At 38.0% G+C, this 17,115-nt stretch overlaps 2 protein-coding genes across 7 annotated transcripts in view; one reads left to right on the top strand and one right to left on the bottom strand.

The window, feature by feature from the left end:
- The window catches only part of ARL6IP6 (ADP ribosylation factor like GTPase 6 interacting protein 6), a 37,711-nt gene extending 35,928 nt beyond the window's left edge, over window positions 1–1,783 (bottom strand). Inside the window, exon 1 of one of the 3 annotated variants that reach the window (XM_060107244.1) lies at window positions 799–1,783. In XM_060107244.1, coding sequence (XP_059963227.1) covers window positions 799–1,198 — 400 coding nt within the window. In that variant the 5' untranslated portion in view covers window positions 1,199–1,783. The remainder of the gene's footprint in view (window positions 1–798) is intronic. The other 2 variants (XM_060107245.1, XM_060107243.1) reach the window with 2 other exon arrangements.
- Window positions 1,457–17,115, top strand: part of PRPF40A (pre-mRNA processing factor 40 homolog A) — a 55,712-nt gene continuing 40,053 nt past the window's right edge. Inside the window, exons 1-3 of one of the 4 annotated variants that reach the window (XM_060107239.1) lie at window positions 1,457–2,600; window positions 3,741–3,872; window positions 16,263–16,343. In XM_060107239.1, the coding sequence (XP_059963222.1) occupies window positions 2,199–2,600; window positions 3,741–3,872; window positions 16,263–16,343 (615 nt within the window). In that variant the 5' untranslated portion in view covers window positions 1,457–2,198. The remainder of the gene's footprint in view (window positions 2,601–3,740; window positions 3,873–16,262; window positions 16,344–17,115) is intronic. The other 3 variants (XM_060107240.1, XM_060107241.1, XM_060107242.1) reach the window with 3 other exon arrangements.

Here is a 17,115-nt window from a genome sequence, read left to right as displayed (position 1 = left end):
TTAAATTTTTCTTTTTTCAATAACTTAACCAAAGTCACACACCACTGAGAACTGAAATTTAAACTGAGGTCTGACTCTTTCCACTGCAACGTAAGATATCCAACCACATAATACATCTGTATAAGCTTTGGAAAACCTTTCAAGGCACATCTCTTTCTATTCCAACCTGACCAATATTTCAACTTAAGACGCGGAAAATAACACCATTAATCAGAGAAAGAACCTACTATCTTGCTCCTGCAACAGAACTTCACCACTACACTAGGTTGCAAACCTAATTCAAAACCCAAGAGTGTCTATTTTACCTATGCAAGTATAAATTTGGGTTGTGGGATGGAAATCCTTGTCCTTCAGCAATTCAACGTGTACAGAGGAATCGGTGGATTGTACATCTTTAACCATTTGTGGATTAAACTCTTTGAACGTATATAGCCGAATAATTACACTTTGCACCGTCTTCCTTTAATGACGGTTGTTTTGCTTTTTGCTTGATTTTGCCAATATTTTACCGCAAGTGTTAAACGACTTTAAGATATTTTTTCTTCAAGACTACCTACCCACTTATCAAGACCCTTTCTTAAAATGGGTCTCCTGATCACGGACCAAGGTCCTCTACCTTTAAGAAAAGAGAAGACAAGGAAGAAGATCAAAGAAAGGTGCGGACGAGGACTCTGGATGAAAGTGGCTACCAGCTTGCCGGCCTTTGATGGAGTGAGGGCGACGAAGGGGAGAGCCACGTCCAGGCTCAACTAAAGTAGACTCTGGACACACTTTCAAGGCCCGGGCTTCATTCCGTACCTTTTACGATCAGGTAGGTGATGGCGAGAAGGAAGGCGAGGAGGATGGCAAACAGCAGCGAACAGAGAACTGAGAGGACCTGGACCGGCCAGCGCCGGGCTTGGGCTCTGCCGCCCGCATCCGCCGAGAAAATGCCATTGCGTTTATCGGGCAGGGCGGGAGACCCGTCCCCATCTGGCCGGAGTAGCGAGTCCTTTCTAGGTGCCGATGACGCCCCGGCCGAGAACTCCGCCCGCAGGTCACGGGCCACTCGGTTGCATCCCTCCTCCTCGTCGACTTCACCCTCACCCCAGCTGTCTCTCTGAGTGAAAGCGGAAAACGCCGGTTGAGCAAAAGGGACAGCAGTGCCTAGACGGCGGCGAGAAAGGGCTGAGCGCCTCCCACTCTCCACGAACGACATGGCGGGAAAGACAGTCAGGTCCGCAGAGGTCAAGCGTCGCCCACCTGCCCCGCCCCGCGGTCGCAGCAGCCAATCAGCGGCCAGGCCCTCCACGGCCTCCACCACTTGGCCCTGGCGCGCAGGGGTGCACAAGGGTCCGTGGCTGGGCGAGGGAAGTGCCGTGGGGCCCGAGAAAAGGCTGGGCGCCCCCGGACCAAAGCATGACCCTCAAGTAGTACGAAGGAAGGTGCGCAGTGAAGTGCACGGGGAGAGAGAAGCCGAGGTCCAAGGCAGTCGAGTGTCCTCTCCCTGCTATGCTTACTCCGGGCCAGCGATCTCCGCCACCGCCGCGTCACCTCCATGCAAGCTCGCGCCCCGGCCGCCCCAAAGCCGCACCTCCCCAACGCTCGGTCCTAGCGCCCGCCCATGCCCCTCTAATACACATTCCGAACCTATTTGCTTTCTCCTTTCTTCCCCTCTACGCCTGCACTCGCCCCGGCTTCCCTCATTAACGGCAGCTCAGCTCGCCGCGCCCTCGCCTCCCTTAACTGCCCGTTCCTCCTTCCCTGTCGCATTGTTCTCCCCGCCCCTACCACAACTTCCCTCCACACCGCTCGGCACGCCTCCTCCCCCCACCCCGGCGCGCGCTCGCCAGCTGGTGCGTACTGAGCTCGAACCCGCTCCTCACGACCCCTCCTCTCGCCTTCCCCACCCCCTCCCTCCACCTCGAGCCCCGCGCGCGCGCGCGTCCAGCCCCGGCCACCGCTAACGCTAGAAGCTGCTTACTCCACCCCACCCCACCCTACCCCACCCCCGGCGGCCTCAGGTTTGTGGGGCGTACGTGACTCGGGCGGGGGGTGAAGGTGGCAGGCCCCCACTGTCCCACCCCCTACGGGGTGAGGCTGTCTAAGTTCGGGAAGCTGGGACACAGTTGCCTTCCCTTCCCCGGGGGAAGTTGGTGGAGTTTTCCCGGCAGAGGAGTCGGCGCAGAAACTTCCTCCGTCCCCCTATTCCCCCCTCCATGCAGGCGACGCCGAGTGAGGCTGAGGCTGGGGGCGAATCGCCGAAGAGCTGCGTGTCGGCGGCGCAGTCTGATTGGACAGCGGGGAAGCCTGTCAGCTTATTGGCCCCGCTGATCCCGCCCCGTAGCGCAGGGCAGCCTTTAACCTTTAGCCCCAGTGGGCGCCAGCCACTCAGATCGCTTCTTGTTGGTATGTGTAGCGGCAGTGGCCGCCGGCGGAGCAGTCTGAGTCCGACGATGAGGCCGGGGACAGGAGCCGAGCGTGGAGGCCTCATGGTGAGTGAAATGGAGAGCCATCCTCCCTCGCGGGGACCCGGGGACGGGGAGCGGAGATTGTCCGGCTCAAGCCTCTGCTCCAGCTCTTGGGTCTCTGCTGACGGCTTCCTGAGGAGACGGCCCTCGGTAAGGGATCGGTGGGGCAGGGGAAAAGCGGCACAATGAAAAACGGAGTCAGAGACAGGAAGCTTTCTCCAGAAGGAGGAGAAGATGAGAGTGGACGAAGGAAGAGCTCGAGATGGTGGGATATGTTCCGAGGGAGAGAAATAGGAGGGCGGGGATGCACAAAGGAAAGGAAGTGGGACCGTGGAAGTTCCCAGTGGGTTTGGCCTAGGCAGATGCGCGGTGGAGGTGCTGGGCCCTAGGCGGGGTGAGCGTTTTGGAGAGGTAGGCCCGATTAAGCAGGCGGGGGGAAGGCGGAGACTTGATTCGGTAGACTTTAACAGAGGCTGCCAGAATTTCTTCACTAGTAGTAGTGTTGTCTGCAGCGGGGGGACAGCTGGGAGAATTGGCAGGAGATAATTTCTGCTTTTAAGACCTGTAACAATGGACACACAAGTAAAGAAAGTAGTTGTCTTACAAAAGCGCATTAAGATGGATGAATTAGTTGTGTGCATTTAGTGTCCGTGAGTGACAGACCTCATTCTTTGGGGTTTTTGTTTTGTTTTGTGTTTTGCAGGAGTAATTTAGCTGTGTTAGAGATTCTTTTAGGAAATAGTATGTTTGCTTGTTAGGAGGGGAGTGTCCCCGGGTATCCAATACTGTTTGTTTTGTGTAAGACCAGCCCTCATCTGAGTTAATTGGGTAAATTCAGCGTTTTAAAGCTTAAAATCATCTTAGAAATGAATTTAAGAATAAATGAAGTTATAAAATAAAAATAGTTGACTATCTGATATCTGTGTGAAGTAGGACAAAGTTGTGGTTTTCACCATAACAGTTAAGTTGGCCTTCACATGCATTTCCTCCCAGTTTAGCAAGCCAGTTGGTAATTGATTAAATCAGCATGCTTAAAAAAAAAAAAAAACTACGAATTAGAAGTCCAGTGATGATTTTAATTTTTTCCATTTTGTTCTGAAATTTGGTCAGGTGCAAGCTCATAAATACTGGTGTTGTACATTTTATTTAAGACAAAGTATAAACTAACCCAGTAATTGAATCACACATTAGCCAGATATTATGTCATACATATAACTGATTTGTAGAAATCAGATTTTTGAGAAGCATTTATTGGTACTTGCTAATTTTTAAATTGTCCCTCTTTTTCAGATGGGGCACCCTGGCATGCATTATGCCCCAATGGGAATGCATCCTATGGGTCAGAGAGCGAATATGCCTCCTGTACCTCATGGAATGATGCCTCAAATGATGCCCCCAATGGGAGGACCACCAATGGGACAAGTAAGAATGTTTTGTTTTGTATTTCTTTGTTTACTTTTGCCCGTGGTATTCTTGTGTCAAAGAATTTCAAAATCTGGGTCAGTACTTACAGCTGTTTAAGTTTCAGTTTATGCCAGAATAATGTTTTTAAGTGAAATGTTGTATAATCATGAGAGTAACCAAATTTTGGGTGTAATGAAAAATCTGTATAAGAAATTTACTTTCTACAGCAACAAAATTGAGTTGTTTTTGTTTTGTTTTGTTTAATATAAAAGTAGCAAAGTACATGTAGGCTTTTTAGATTAATGATTTTTCCCCCAAGTATGTCAATTGAAGTAAATATGCTATGTCAGTATAATTTTTGTTGGTGGACCTTGTACATGCATAGAATCTGAAAACAGCAGTTGTTTAGGCCTTTGGTTTAGGATTAATTTTATTCCTGAAAAAGCTTCCTGGTGTGTGCGCGCGCGCGCGCGCGCAATGGGGGTGGAGGTGGGAAGGTTCTACTCTGATTTGGTTCTTCATAGGACGGTGCCAAATAGGTAGTTTATTTTCCACTTATACTATTTTGGTTTTTTTAATGATTATTGCTTCTGCACTTCTGCTTTTGAGCTGTCCCTTCCATCTCCAGCATAAATTGTAAACATTTTGTGGGAGTGATTTGGACCAAAACGTTTTAATGCTGACTCAACGAGTTCAATAGAACTTAATTCCTAGAAAAGCATCCAAGAAAGGTAACAGGTTCAGTTACCGTAAATAATTTTATGCCCCCTGTTAGGTTCTATAATACACATATCCTTTGGTGGCTGGGGTCTTTCCATTTAGTATTTCAATAAATCATCAAGTATTTAGGCTAACAAAATATTTTGGAAAACCAGTCAATTAGGTATGATCTTTCTGCCAGTTGGGGGCATCATGTGCTTTGATAATCATTGAAGCCTTGATGGTTTGAATTATTGGTGAAATTGTAGTGGAGAAAGGAGCTCGCTCTGTGTGTGTGTGTGTGTGTGTTTTTTTTTTTTAAGAATAGAAGGGCTTAATGTCAAATGGTTTTCTTCTTTTTTATTTAAGGTATTTAAGAGTATAGCCCTTAATTTTGTATAAAAAGCTTTATTCAAAGGTACCAGGCCCCAAAGATTCTGCCTGTAGGAGTTCTTTAAATAAAAGAACTGTTTATTCTGTTAATCTAGGATAACACAAATTTTAAAACTCCCTAGGTGATGGAGAAACAACTCTGATTCCTCTTCTGTTTCTTTCCATCTCTAAGCAGCAAGGAGCTCTTCTTGTTTTCTCAGTAGAGCTGCTCTAACTAGATAATGAGCTTTAAAAAATATTTATTCTTTAAATGCTCTGGTTCTTATTTAAAATTAGTTTCTTTCCACAGAAAGATAAAATAAAACAATTTGCTACTGCCAGATGCTTCTCTCTTTTCTGGGGCCTTCTGTTTCCATTGGGCCAATCAAGGTAAGTTTTGCAAGGGATTGACCTGCTTACCCTTGCTGTATTGGTGCTGTTGCACTACCAAAACCAAGATACCAGCTAGTCATTTTGAGTAAAATGCAGATTTTATTTTTTAAGTACTCATGTATCTCATTGACATAAGCTGGTCACAGTTTGCTTTATGGCCCTTTCTCTTTAGCTCTGTAGTGACCATCTTCCTAGTAAGGTTATTTGCTACTTGGTACACATCCATTCAAATACTCTTAATTTTACCTCGTGGTTTTCTTCTGCTTCTTTCCTAGACCAGTATATGCTATGTGCCTTTGAGCGTACCTGACTATTTAGATGTTTAGAAGTCTCTCTCTGTTGGCTCCTGTTAGGATAATGATTGAGTGACTTAAGAACACAGCTCTGAGGAACTCAAGAGAATCCCCATTTTTTCCCCCTTAGATTATTCCTTTTTTTCCTCTTGATATCTAACAAATGTGGGGCCCAAGTCTTGGTAAAACAAATTCTTGTTTTAGCTTTGATAACAGAGTGGAAGGGCATGGATAATATAAACAGTCATGTATTCAGAAATCTAGTTTAAAGCCATATAAACAACTACCTTAAAATAAAAGTTGATAATTCGCAAACTTGATCCTTTTTTCTGCATCATGTCTTCTGTCTACCCGCCCTCAGAAGTATAAGTGAGCAGTAAGTGGTCAGAAGATAATGAGAAGAAGCAGGGTGCCTATATAGCTCACTGCAGTGACACAAAGTTGGTGGGGTTCTGTCATCCAATTTTAAAAAGTTAATTCACAAATTCTTTAGACTTTGCAACTGAAGGTTATGGAACCTTCATGTATATTGCCTAGTTCACATTAAGATCTCATTCTGGGACCAGCTGAGGACTAAAATTGGTGGCAGTCTTACTTGCTAAGTGATTGTGGTCTTTGGGATGTTACTGAACATGACATGAAATTTTAAAACTTGTTTGTAAAATAATATGCAGACTGGACATAACAGTCTACAGAAGCCGGAGTTTGTACTTTTTGAAATGCAGCAAATGATTTAGATTAGAGGAGTAGCATGTTTTGTTTTAGTTCATGAGATAACCTAGAATGCCTTTTTAGAATTTAGGATGAATCTATTAGTAGTAATAGATATTTGGAAATTATCAAATAGGTCTTAATAATATTCTTTCAAGTTTATCCTGTAGGTTAAACTCGCCTTTCTTATTGTACATTAACTTCAGATGGGAAAGTTGTGCTTCTACTTTTACAGAGTTATAGGATCTTACAGTTGGAAGGGACCTTACAAGTTCATAAATGTTAATGATAAAATAATTTTCCTGTTTAGTGGCAGTAGAGATTTGTATTAAGATATAATTATGTATGAAGCTTTCTTTCTCTGTGTGTATTGTAAATAATGTTTTGCTTTAAAATATTTTCACGTCTTATTCTTTTGTCTTTTCTACAACATAAACCATCCTTATCACAGGCGATTTGGCCTTCACTTAAGCCCAAGAGAGTCTTCCTGCCTGACTTTTTTTTCTTTCTTTAATTCTTAATTTTCTTCTTCTTTTAATGAGAAGAGTAGAGTAAAAGAATTAAGGTCCCTTTCAGCTCTAACAACCTATGATTCAATTTAGATCATTTGATAAGGATAGGTGATATGTATAAGATTTTATGGGTTGATATGCAAGTAAAAATAGGAAATTCTTTTAGTAATGCCTCCCTAATTCTAATTATTCAGCATTTTTTCTTGTTGCCTTTGTTCAATAAACTGATAAATGAATAATTCCTCTTTAAAAATAAGTCAGATTTTCATGTTCTTGTACTGAGTAAGGCAGATTTTTATAGACCTTATTTCTATTCCTGCTGCTATTTGAGCTTAAGTCATTACACTCTCCTGCCTAGGATACTCTTTACAACTTTTGAGCTGGTTTTCTTGCTTCAAGCTTGTCCCCAAAAAAACTCTTTTTAGATTTCAATGAGTTATCTCCTTGCCCTAGAACTTCCACTGTTTTTCTGTGCCTATAGCGTAATATCTACGTTCCACAATTTTAACTTTCAGTTATCTCCCATAGTATTTAATTCAGAGCACGATTCTAAGCTGCATGTCTTCACATTCCCTAATATGAACGCGGGCTGGTCTTTTCATGGTATTTTGAGTAACTATATTAGTTCATGACCAAGCTTGTGCTGTTTTTCTTGCTCTCCTGCCCCCCAGCTCTCTACTACCATGAATTTTCCTTTATTTACCTAAATTCTGCCAGTTCAAGTCCTGCCTTCTCCAAGAGGTCCTCAGCAATAAATTTTCCCAGCATATACCTCCCCTTCAGATTATTAAAATAAAATCCTACGTAATCCGCCCATAACTCTTACTATTTCACTTATTTTAGCACTTGTTTTGTTTTATTATGGTTTATTTGCTTTGCCTTTCCAACGGTTGTAAGCTCTTAGGGGGCAGGGGCTATGTTCTGAACTTTTAAGAAGTCTGTAGGTGCTGAGCACAGTTCTTGGCACATCATGGGTGCTCAGTAAATTACTTGTTGAATGAATGAAACAAACGCAGATACTCTTTCCTACAATATAAGCCAGAAAGTTAGTCATTGTTACATGTGACTTTTCAGCGGTTACTTATGACTTCACACTGTTACCACTTATTCTTGTTTTTAGGGTCTGCCTCTACTGTTGATTTTTCACTTGACAAAAATGGAAGATAAATAAGATGAAATAAGTAATTTTTGTTTGATGAATAAAACTAAAGAACTTACTTCCATTTACTTTAAATTACGGGCAAATGGATTTCTGTCTATATGACTTCATTGGTGATCATCTCTTTAAGTTTTATCAGATTTTTCCATACCCTAGGGAGAAATGATGATTTGGAATATAGGCCTTCCAGAGAAATCCAATATATTCATTGGTATCTTAGATTTATCTGACTGATTTGATAAATTGATATGCTGTTGTTGCTTGTGAAATATCCTCACTTTTGCGTGTTACAGGATCCTTGCCATTGAATTGGACATTTGCCAGTGAAAAAGATTTTTTTTTTAGGTTATCTGCTCGTAGATTGTTGAACCTAGGTAACTTTCTTTATGCATTTATATTGCCTAGGTGAGTGCATTTTAAAACATAGACTAACTCATACCTAATGTGTTGGTATAACTTTTGGGCTGTGTATATGGTTAGATTTTGATAGGTTTTAGTTTCATTATCTTTAGATAGCAACTCATTTAAATATGAACTCATCTATTCAAAAACTTCAGCTAGAGTAGTATTTCTGAGTATATCTGGATTACTTGGAGAGATGTAAAAAGACCATGTCACTTTGGAAGAATGAACTGTACCCCTCCACCCCTTTGAGATTCTCAGGGTGCAGTATTTTCTAAAGATGCTAAGAGGTCTTGCAGAAGCCTTTTAAAACTTTTTACTTAGAATTTTTCGGTTTTAGTTGGCCATCTCCCCTCCCACACTTCCACAGTCTCCCTTACCCCCCTGTTACCTGTTTATTTTGCTTTGTCTAGCACATTGCATAGAATTAACATTGCCTGTAATTAACATTTTGCGAGAAAAACTGAATTGGGACCATTTACCCATTTAGTCTGCTCTTCAGGAGAAAAGGGCAATGTGAAAACCAGTATTAACACACATAAATGTAGCAGCTCATAGAGTTGTAGAGTGCAACAAATGTATTCATTAATGGTGGAATCAGAAAGGAAAGAAAAAAAAGGGGACTTCCCTGGCAGTCCAGTGGTTAAGATATCACTCAGGGGGCACGGGTTCCATCCCTGGTGGGGGAACTAAGATCCTGCATGCCACGCAGCCTGGTCAAAAAAAGAAAAGAAAAGATCTCAACCGGTTAACCTGTTGGCTTTTGATTGGGTTTGTTAGAAATGTTGATGACATGACTTCCAGTCATTATCAAGTGGTATATCAGTAGACAGTACACATTTGGCATCTACTTGTATCCATAGCTATGTACTAGAGTTTTTGTTTGTTTTTCTACCTAGAGAAATAATTGGCCTAAGTTGTGAAGGTTTGTAAGTTGGAATGAGTAGATATACACTGTCTCATTTAAAGTTGTCATTAGTCTTTCATTCTTATTTCCTATTTCCATATCTTCATATTTCCATTGTCAGGTCAATTTAGCCAATAGACTTTGCCCATTTTTGTCAATAGACATTTAAGCCTCTTCTTGACTGTGTATTAGTACAAAGATGAACACTTTATATACCATGCACTCAGGGAACTTACAGGTATCACTCAGATGCCTGGCCACACTGTTTTCTCATCTTTTAACTGCTGATTTGACTGTCACGATACTTGTAGACATTCGAATATTTAGTGAAGATGAATCTTTTATATTTGTTTTCTTTTTCTCCCTGGTCAAGTCATCATGTTTCTTCTACTTATTAAAAAAAGTTAAGTATAGTTAGCAGTTACTAAAGATGTGTTATTTTGCATGACAGGCTTGAAAGAAAATCTCCTTCTATCTGCTTCTTTCTTACTTGGGGCACTACACTCAAAGTGGAAATCTGAATCTTCTCCAAATCTGAGTGTTGCTGTTAGCCATGTCTCTTAAAGGACTAAACATGCCAGCAAGTGAGAACTGAGTTGAAATATAGTTTGCTTTATCTTAGGCTTTCATTTTTTTAAAAAAACAAAATTTTCGTCTCATTTATCTTAGACTTTTTTTTTTAACAAAATTCTCAAATCTTATTTATTAGCTCCTGATCTGTTTGGGTTAAGATTTTTTTAATTACCTTTTGATTAATGAATGAGCATTAAGTTTCTGTTTGAGAACGTGGGCTTGGTATTCTTTCTTTGGTTATTGGGTATCAAGAAAGCTGTTAATTCTCTGAAAGATGATTTTTTTAAGATCATTACATATCTATGATTATATATTTGTTGAATATAATAGAAAATTATCCTCTCTTTCCTTATACAGAAATAAGGACTAGTCATAAAGTTGTCTACTACAAGTGTTTGAGTCTCTGCTATGTCTATGTAACTGTCTTCTGTACGAGTAATACTTACATAAATTAAACATGCTCTTTTCCTAAAGGTGCCCACAATTGAGAAGGAGCTAAAAATTTTCATATGGACAAATATTTAATGATTTAGCTAGATATAATACTGAATCTAGTTTAAAGGAATTGGGGAAGAAGATAGTAATAGTCTTGTGTTTTTCTGTACTTGTGTTCTAGAGGGCTCATGTCCAAAAGGAGGTTTAGATGATTTTTAGAGTAAGTTTTATAAAATCTTTAATTCTCTATGACTTGAGACACCACAATTTGTGTGTGTATCCCCACTATATTTAGAGCTTTTTAATAATCAAGTGATACAGTTCATTTTTATTCAGCTCCTTTTCTAAGTTTTTGTGTCACATATCAACACCCAGTGATTTTCTTTTTATATTTTCTGTACCCTTATTTAAGAAGTTTGGGGTTTCGCAAGAGACAGTGGACTAAATAATTTAAACTATTTATTTACCTTTTTTTTCACATAGTTTTGTTTTTTAAGGTTTCAAGGAATACAACTGTGATACCTAATCTGTATTAGAATTATAATTTTTATCATCATGTTTGTATATAACTGATTCATATACCCTATTGAATTTGATCCTCCTGACTGAAAAGTGGATTGGCTAGATAGATGTCCAGTTTATAGATAGGAATAGGAAGGCCTAGAGAGTTGAGTGAATTGTAAAGCTACATTGAAGAGCCAGCACTAAATGTAATCCTTTATCTGGGATTGACTTCTCATTACGTGTGTTGATTCCTACTGAAGGTGATGGTTTTACAGTATTTACTAGATGCCTTTAAAGAACCAAAGTGCCTAACTAACAGCTAGGGAATAGATGAGAGAAGGGGCAACATGAGAGATACTTTCATTACATGAGTTGAAGGAGAGCAGTGGTAATAAAACAGCATTCATTTATTGAGCGCTGTTCTAAGTGCCTGTGTGTATTCATGTATCATTCCATTTAATCCCTATAACAGTCCTATCAGATGAGTACTATTTTTCCCTGTGTTGCAGGTGAGGAAATTGAGGGTTAAGTAAAGTTGCCCAAGATCACATAACTGGTGAGTGGTCAACTGGGGTAGGAATTCTGGCAGTCTGATTCCAGAGTATACTCAATAGCTGTACTAGGCTGCTTCCCTGTATAGCAGTATGAGATTATGCCATGTTACACCTCCTTAGAATTTGAAGTAATAGTGTATACTTCAGTGAATTCTAAAGTCTCCAGGTTGAGAGAATTTAGCAAACTAAATAATTTTGAATTCTGGCAGTTGACTTATTAAATGGTAAGGTTCTACTCCCTGTGGAAGCAGTTTGTGCAAATATTGTCTATTTTTTATCTAAATGTTTCTTATATAAGAAAATGACATGTTTTGAGTTTATATATAACTGTAGATGAAGTAAGGTTAAATGATTGTCCCAAAATTCAGCCACTTTGGGTTGTTAAGGACATGCTTTAAACAGGTATTTCCATTTATTTCCAGTTGAATGAATATTTAGTTACATTCAAAGATGTAGTTTTTGCATTTATTAAAAACAATTTTTTGCATTCATTTATGTATTTGTTTATAAGGTAAGTTAGTGGTGTAGGGAATAGTTGTTTTTAAACACTGTGTGCTTAATGTTAATAGCCTCTGTAGAGTGTATTTGTGGAATTGACCTTAGCACATTTAAAAGGAACCAAGTATAAAGGCAAGAATCAAACTTTTTAGGTAATCAATTTGTAGCTACAGGTTGGCAGCAAGAGTGATTTTTAAAAATCAACCAAATTCGGGCTTCCCTGGTGGCGCAGTGGTTGAGAGTCCGCCTGCCGATGCAGGGGACGTGCCTTCGTGCCCTGGTCTGGGAAGATCCCACATGCCGCGGAGCGGCTGGGCCCGTGACCCATGGCCGCTGAGCCTGCGCGTCTGGAGCCTGTGCTCCGCAACGGGAGAGGCCACAACAGTGAGAGGCCCGCGTACCACCAAAAAAAAAATCAACCAAATTCAAGAGTTAATATTTAGACAAAAAATTGGTTAGATTGTGATTTCTTTCCAGCAGGAAAAACTTCAGGAAATAATTACGAAGAAAAGAACTTTTGAGGTGCCCACATGAAGATGTACACTTTTGTTTTCATATCCTAATAAAATTGGGCTAATTTACATTTTGTATAACTAATTTGCTGTAGCACTGATAGGATTGCTTTTATTACTGTACCTTTTTTTATAATTCAGATATCTAGAGTGATCAATGAATCATGCTTGTTTTTATCTAACATTAGACATTTTCTAAACTGGGATGCTAAGAATGACTGAGCGGATTGTGTGGTGCTCCCTAGTTTTTACTCATTTTTAATTTTCTTCAAATGGGTGACTCTTAGAATTTTCAAGAGATTCTTCTTGATTTAACTTTTATCATTAAAAGAAGAGAAATAGAAACATATCACACAAATCGTTGGCCACTCTGAATAAAGCATATCAAGTTGTATATCTGAGTTACTTTTTAAAGGTGCCAAAGTGTCCCATTAAATTTAGATGTTTAATATTTTAGGCAATTTAGCTTACATCTCACATACATGTCTTTCACCCTTAATCATTCTTTCTCTGTCTCCTAACAACTGAAATGCTTAATTACAGCACTTAATATATTTGCCAAAGTAGCTTAAATGGAAATTTATGAAGCTCTACAAGGTTATTGTAATTTTATAGCGTGCTTCACAATAAGCTTAGTATGAGCTACCACTTTGTAGCTTTGTGGAATTTATTGTGGCATTACTGTAGCAACTATGTTAAGAATTTGTCCCTGTAACCATTTTGAACCAACATCCTGTTTTCATTGAATTTAAGATGTCATCATTGATGAGACACTCCATTATATTAGGTGCCCTGCGTGGGAAAAAACAAATGAGAAGTCTACGAATAAAGCTGGGATGCCAAAGGGCTATTCCCTCCGTGTGAAGCAAGAAGTAAATCTGCTATGGAAAAAAGGACAGCAAAGTAACTTGAATGTCTCAACTTTGTTTATTGGGCAAAAGGAGGGAAAAATAACTTCTGAGGATTTAAACCACACGCCAATTCTCTCATAAACTTGCAGCCTGTATTCCCATTATCAGTGTGGTGTTAAAACAAGTAAATAAATAACTTAGAAATTTTTAATGGTCTCAGGTTGATGGTGCTGCCAAGTGACTGGCTGAAGTCAACACAAATCCTCTGAAAGAATTCAACTTCAGTCAGACGGATTGACACATGCATCTCCATATTAGGTGTATCCTAGAATTAATGAAAAATGGAAATCATAACATTTCCACAAAAGATTCCTCAGGCTTTGGGAAACAGGCCAAATTCTTGTAATAGCTTTTCATTAAAACATAGTATTTATATTTTTGTTCTTTGGTTTCATGTTAATAACATCACAGTTTTGCTTTAGAATTATCTATTTACTTTTAGAATATTCGGTTGTACATAATTTAAGAATCTTGCCAATTTTCGTCAGGTTGAACAAGCTTAACTAGTTGCTACCCCTCAGAATTTACAGAGATACAGAGGGAGAATTTAGCTTTTTATTTGACATTAAATCTCATTATATAACTGATGCCATGTTCTAGTCTAAAGGCAAATTTTTGAGATGTTTTAAAATTTGAAGTGTGGGAAGAACAATTGAGAGAACTCTGTCAAATTCTGTTCTTTAATGATTTTCAAATATTGTTTGCTGTGTCATTGCCTGGTCTAGTAAACATTTGTTATATGTAAGCTCTTTTGTGCTTTGGTTTTGGATGGGCTTTGATCACTATCTTATGAAGTAGAGTACTTTAATTTGAAATTACATTTATTTGTACAGTCATTTGTACTGCTATCGTGTGGAAATGCTGTGTTGCATGATGGAGATTTTACCCCCTTTTTAAATGTCTTTAATTCTTTTTTTTAAGATTTAGCACACAATTCTTTTAATTTACATGTTTAGTTTTAAAGACATCATTCCAGAAAGTTTGAAAAGTAGAATGAAAAATAAATAACCCATATTCCATCTCCCTAATGTAACTATTATCATTTTTGGTAAATTTTATTCCAAATTTTATTGTATGTACATCTGTGTTTAAAAATTTTAATTGTAGTGTACACACAATTTTGATTATGACTTTTTTCTCTTAACATGGAGTCAAAAGCATTTTTCATGTTGCCACAAAGTCTTTGTAGCCATAGTTTTGATATTTGCTTAATGTGGAATTTCCTTTTCTTTTTTTTCTTTTAATTGGAGTATAGTTGATTTACAATATTGTGTTAGTTTCAGGTGTACAGCAAAGTGATTAGGTTATACATATATATATGTATGTATCTATATTTTTTGGATTCTTTCTCATAGTTTATTACAAGATACTGAATATAGTTCCCTGTGCTATACAGTAAATCCTTACTGTTTATCTATTTTATGTATGGTAGAGTACATCTGTTAATCCCATACTGCCAGTTTATCCCTCCCCCCACAGTCTTTAATTCTTATGACAAAATACTTTGATTCATTTTTCTCTTAAGTTTTCAAATTCCAGGTTCTCCATTTAGATTAGAAGTCTAGTTTTTGGACATGTTATTAGCTTTTGATTTTATATGCAGACCATTTTAATAGCAAGCCATTTCTCTCTGTTGCCCACCATGCTTCCCCCCATAATTACTTAGTTCTTAAAAGAATTGAAACATATTTGCTATTAGCCTAAAGCAGAATTAATTGTGAGGGTGTATCTGTTGAGGGGAGAAGGGGAAAAAGCCTAGTTCTCATTCTGTTAGTTTGAGTTGTAGAGGCTTGTCACTGCTTTGCTTTCAAATTCTGTACTTTATTTTTTTAAACTATCATTTGACCTGTATTTCAGGTTCTAGTCACACTTCTAGTCAAGTTCTTGTTTAGTGATGTTTAAACAGTTTATTGAATGTTTTGTGGGAAAGGGCTTTTGTTTTTTTCATCCATTAGTACCATGCTACTTCATTTTAATGATAATTTAGCCTGGTTTTGCTTCATGAGTTGACTTTCACAAGTAATAAACGTCAGTGTTCAAGTGTTTTCTACCTTTAGTAGGCTTTATATATTCCTGTTGACCAATATGCTTATTTCTTTTTTGTTGTTCCTATTTCACAGATTGTTCATTTAATTTAAAACTGTTGAATAACTGGTTACCTTGTTCCAGTACCTATGATTGTTTTGTATAATTTTATCTCCCTTCATGTTTTCCTTACATTCGTTCATATTAAGATTAAAGTTATGATGTGAGATTATACTAATATATGTGAACATTGCGTCAGAATCCTTTGGAAACTTATGTTAATCTTCATGATTTTTATTCATACTAAGTAGTGAAGATTGATTCATAGATTTGGATAACAGTTATTGGTAGATGAGTTTAAGCCCCCAAACTAATATATTCTTTCCCCAGATATGCATGTGTGTATGTGCTTTATTAAGTTTTTCTTTATAAGAGAGAGCATAGATGATTTGAGTTAGAAAAGTCTGTTTTTTATGTATTTGTTTAAAGTCACTGAATTATAAGCACCTTTGAGCTAGAAGTTTTAAAAAGACCAGATGGTTATAAAAATTATTTAATCAGGTATTAAAAATCAAAGGTGAGAAACACTGAAAAATTTTTTTTGCCTTGCTCCAAAGAAGAGAAAAACATGGGTGTTGAGTTAAAATTAAAAGGAAATTAATAGTCTTAAATTTTAAGTTACAAATAACATACAATAGTCTAAACTTTTAAATGTATTAAAATAATTATGACAATACATATAAATAATGACATAAGTATTAAAATAGGTCATTAAAAAATACTTCATTCATTCAACAAGCACTTACTAAGCATACTATTCATGTAGTATAGTATTCACTGGGTTTTAATCCTAAATTGTACATATTAGTTTTGATAACCAGATAGATTCTTAAAATCCTATTAGGTGCTTTGGTCTTATATAGTAATCTTTTTTTACTTTTGTTCTAGATGCCTGGAATGATGTCTTCAGTAATGCCTGGAATGATGATGTCTCATATGTCTCAGGCTTCCATGCAGCCTGCCCTACCGGTAATCTTGTGAAAGTAACTGTTTTCTGTGATGTTTTGATTTCTTTTGTCTATGAGGTAACATATGTATTTTGTAGGCAATCATGTTAGCTTTTTAAGTGCCTCCCAAGTACTATACGATGGGAATTACATGGACTATTATTTTTAGTTTCTTGAATCCAGCCAGACATTTACATTTTTTCCTATATTTATATTATAATTGTTGTACATCCTTAGTTATCAAATTAATTCTACATTAAACAAGTCTAGAATTCTAAAAAGCATAATTCGTTAGCCAGAAGCATTTTATTGCTCTTGTAGCATTCTAATCTTAAAGGGCAGACACTTGCTTTACCATATACTAATTAAAAATTGATAGGATGTGATTTAATACTAGATCCTAAATTTAAAAATCAGAAGATTTCATTTGAAATCCACATTTCATGAGACTTCATCTGTGGCACATTACTTAGAAAATCTTTGAATACTCTTTATCTTCCTTATTGGGTGGTATAGCAATATAGAAATCATTATTATATTCAAATTAACATGACTTATTTATTAGTTAGTTATAATGAACAGATGTGGCATACTCCACTGGGGTAGGTTTGCAGTGTCGTATCCAAAACTCCTAGGGCCAGATACATTTCAAAAATTTTTTTATATTATAAAGTAATACATTACATATAGTATATAATAATTATGTAAAAATTTCCCACAGGATCTTGGGCTGTGCACTTTAATTTCTAACACAATATTTCTAAAGCAGAACTTAAAGATACTCATTCTGATGT

This window comes from Mesoplodon densirostris, chromosome 8 (assembly GCF_025265405.1).
Source record: "Mesoplodon densirostris isolate mMesDen1 chromosome 8, mMesDen1 primary haplotype, whole genome shotgun sequence".
NCBI lineage: Eukaryota > Metazoa > Chordata > Mammalia > Artiodactyla > Ziphiidae > Mesoplodon > Mesoplodon densirostris.
The sequence above is the reverse complement of the archived record's forward strand: the minus strand, read 5'-3'. Positions and strand labels throughout refer to the sequence as shown.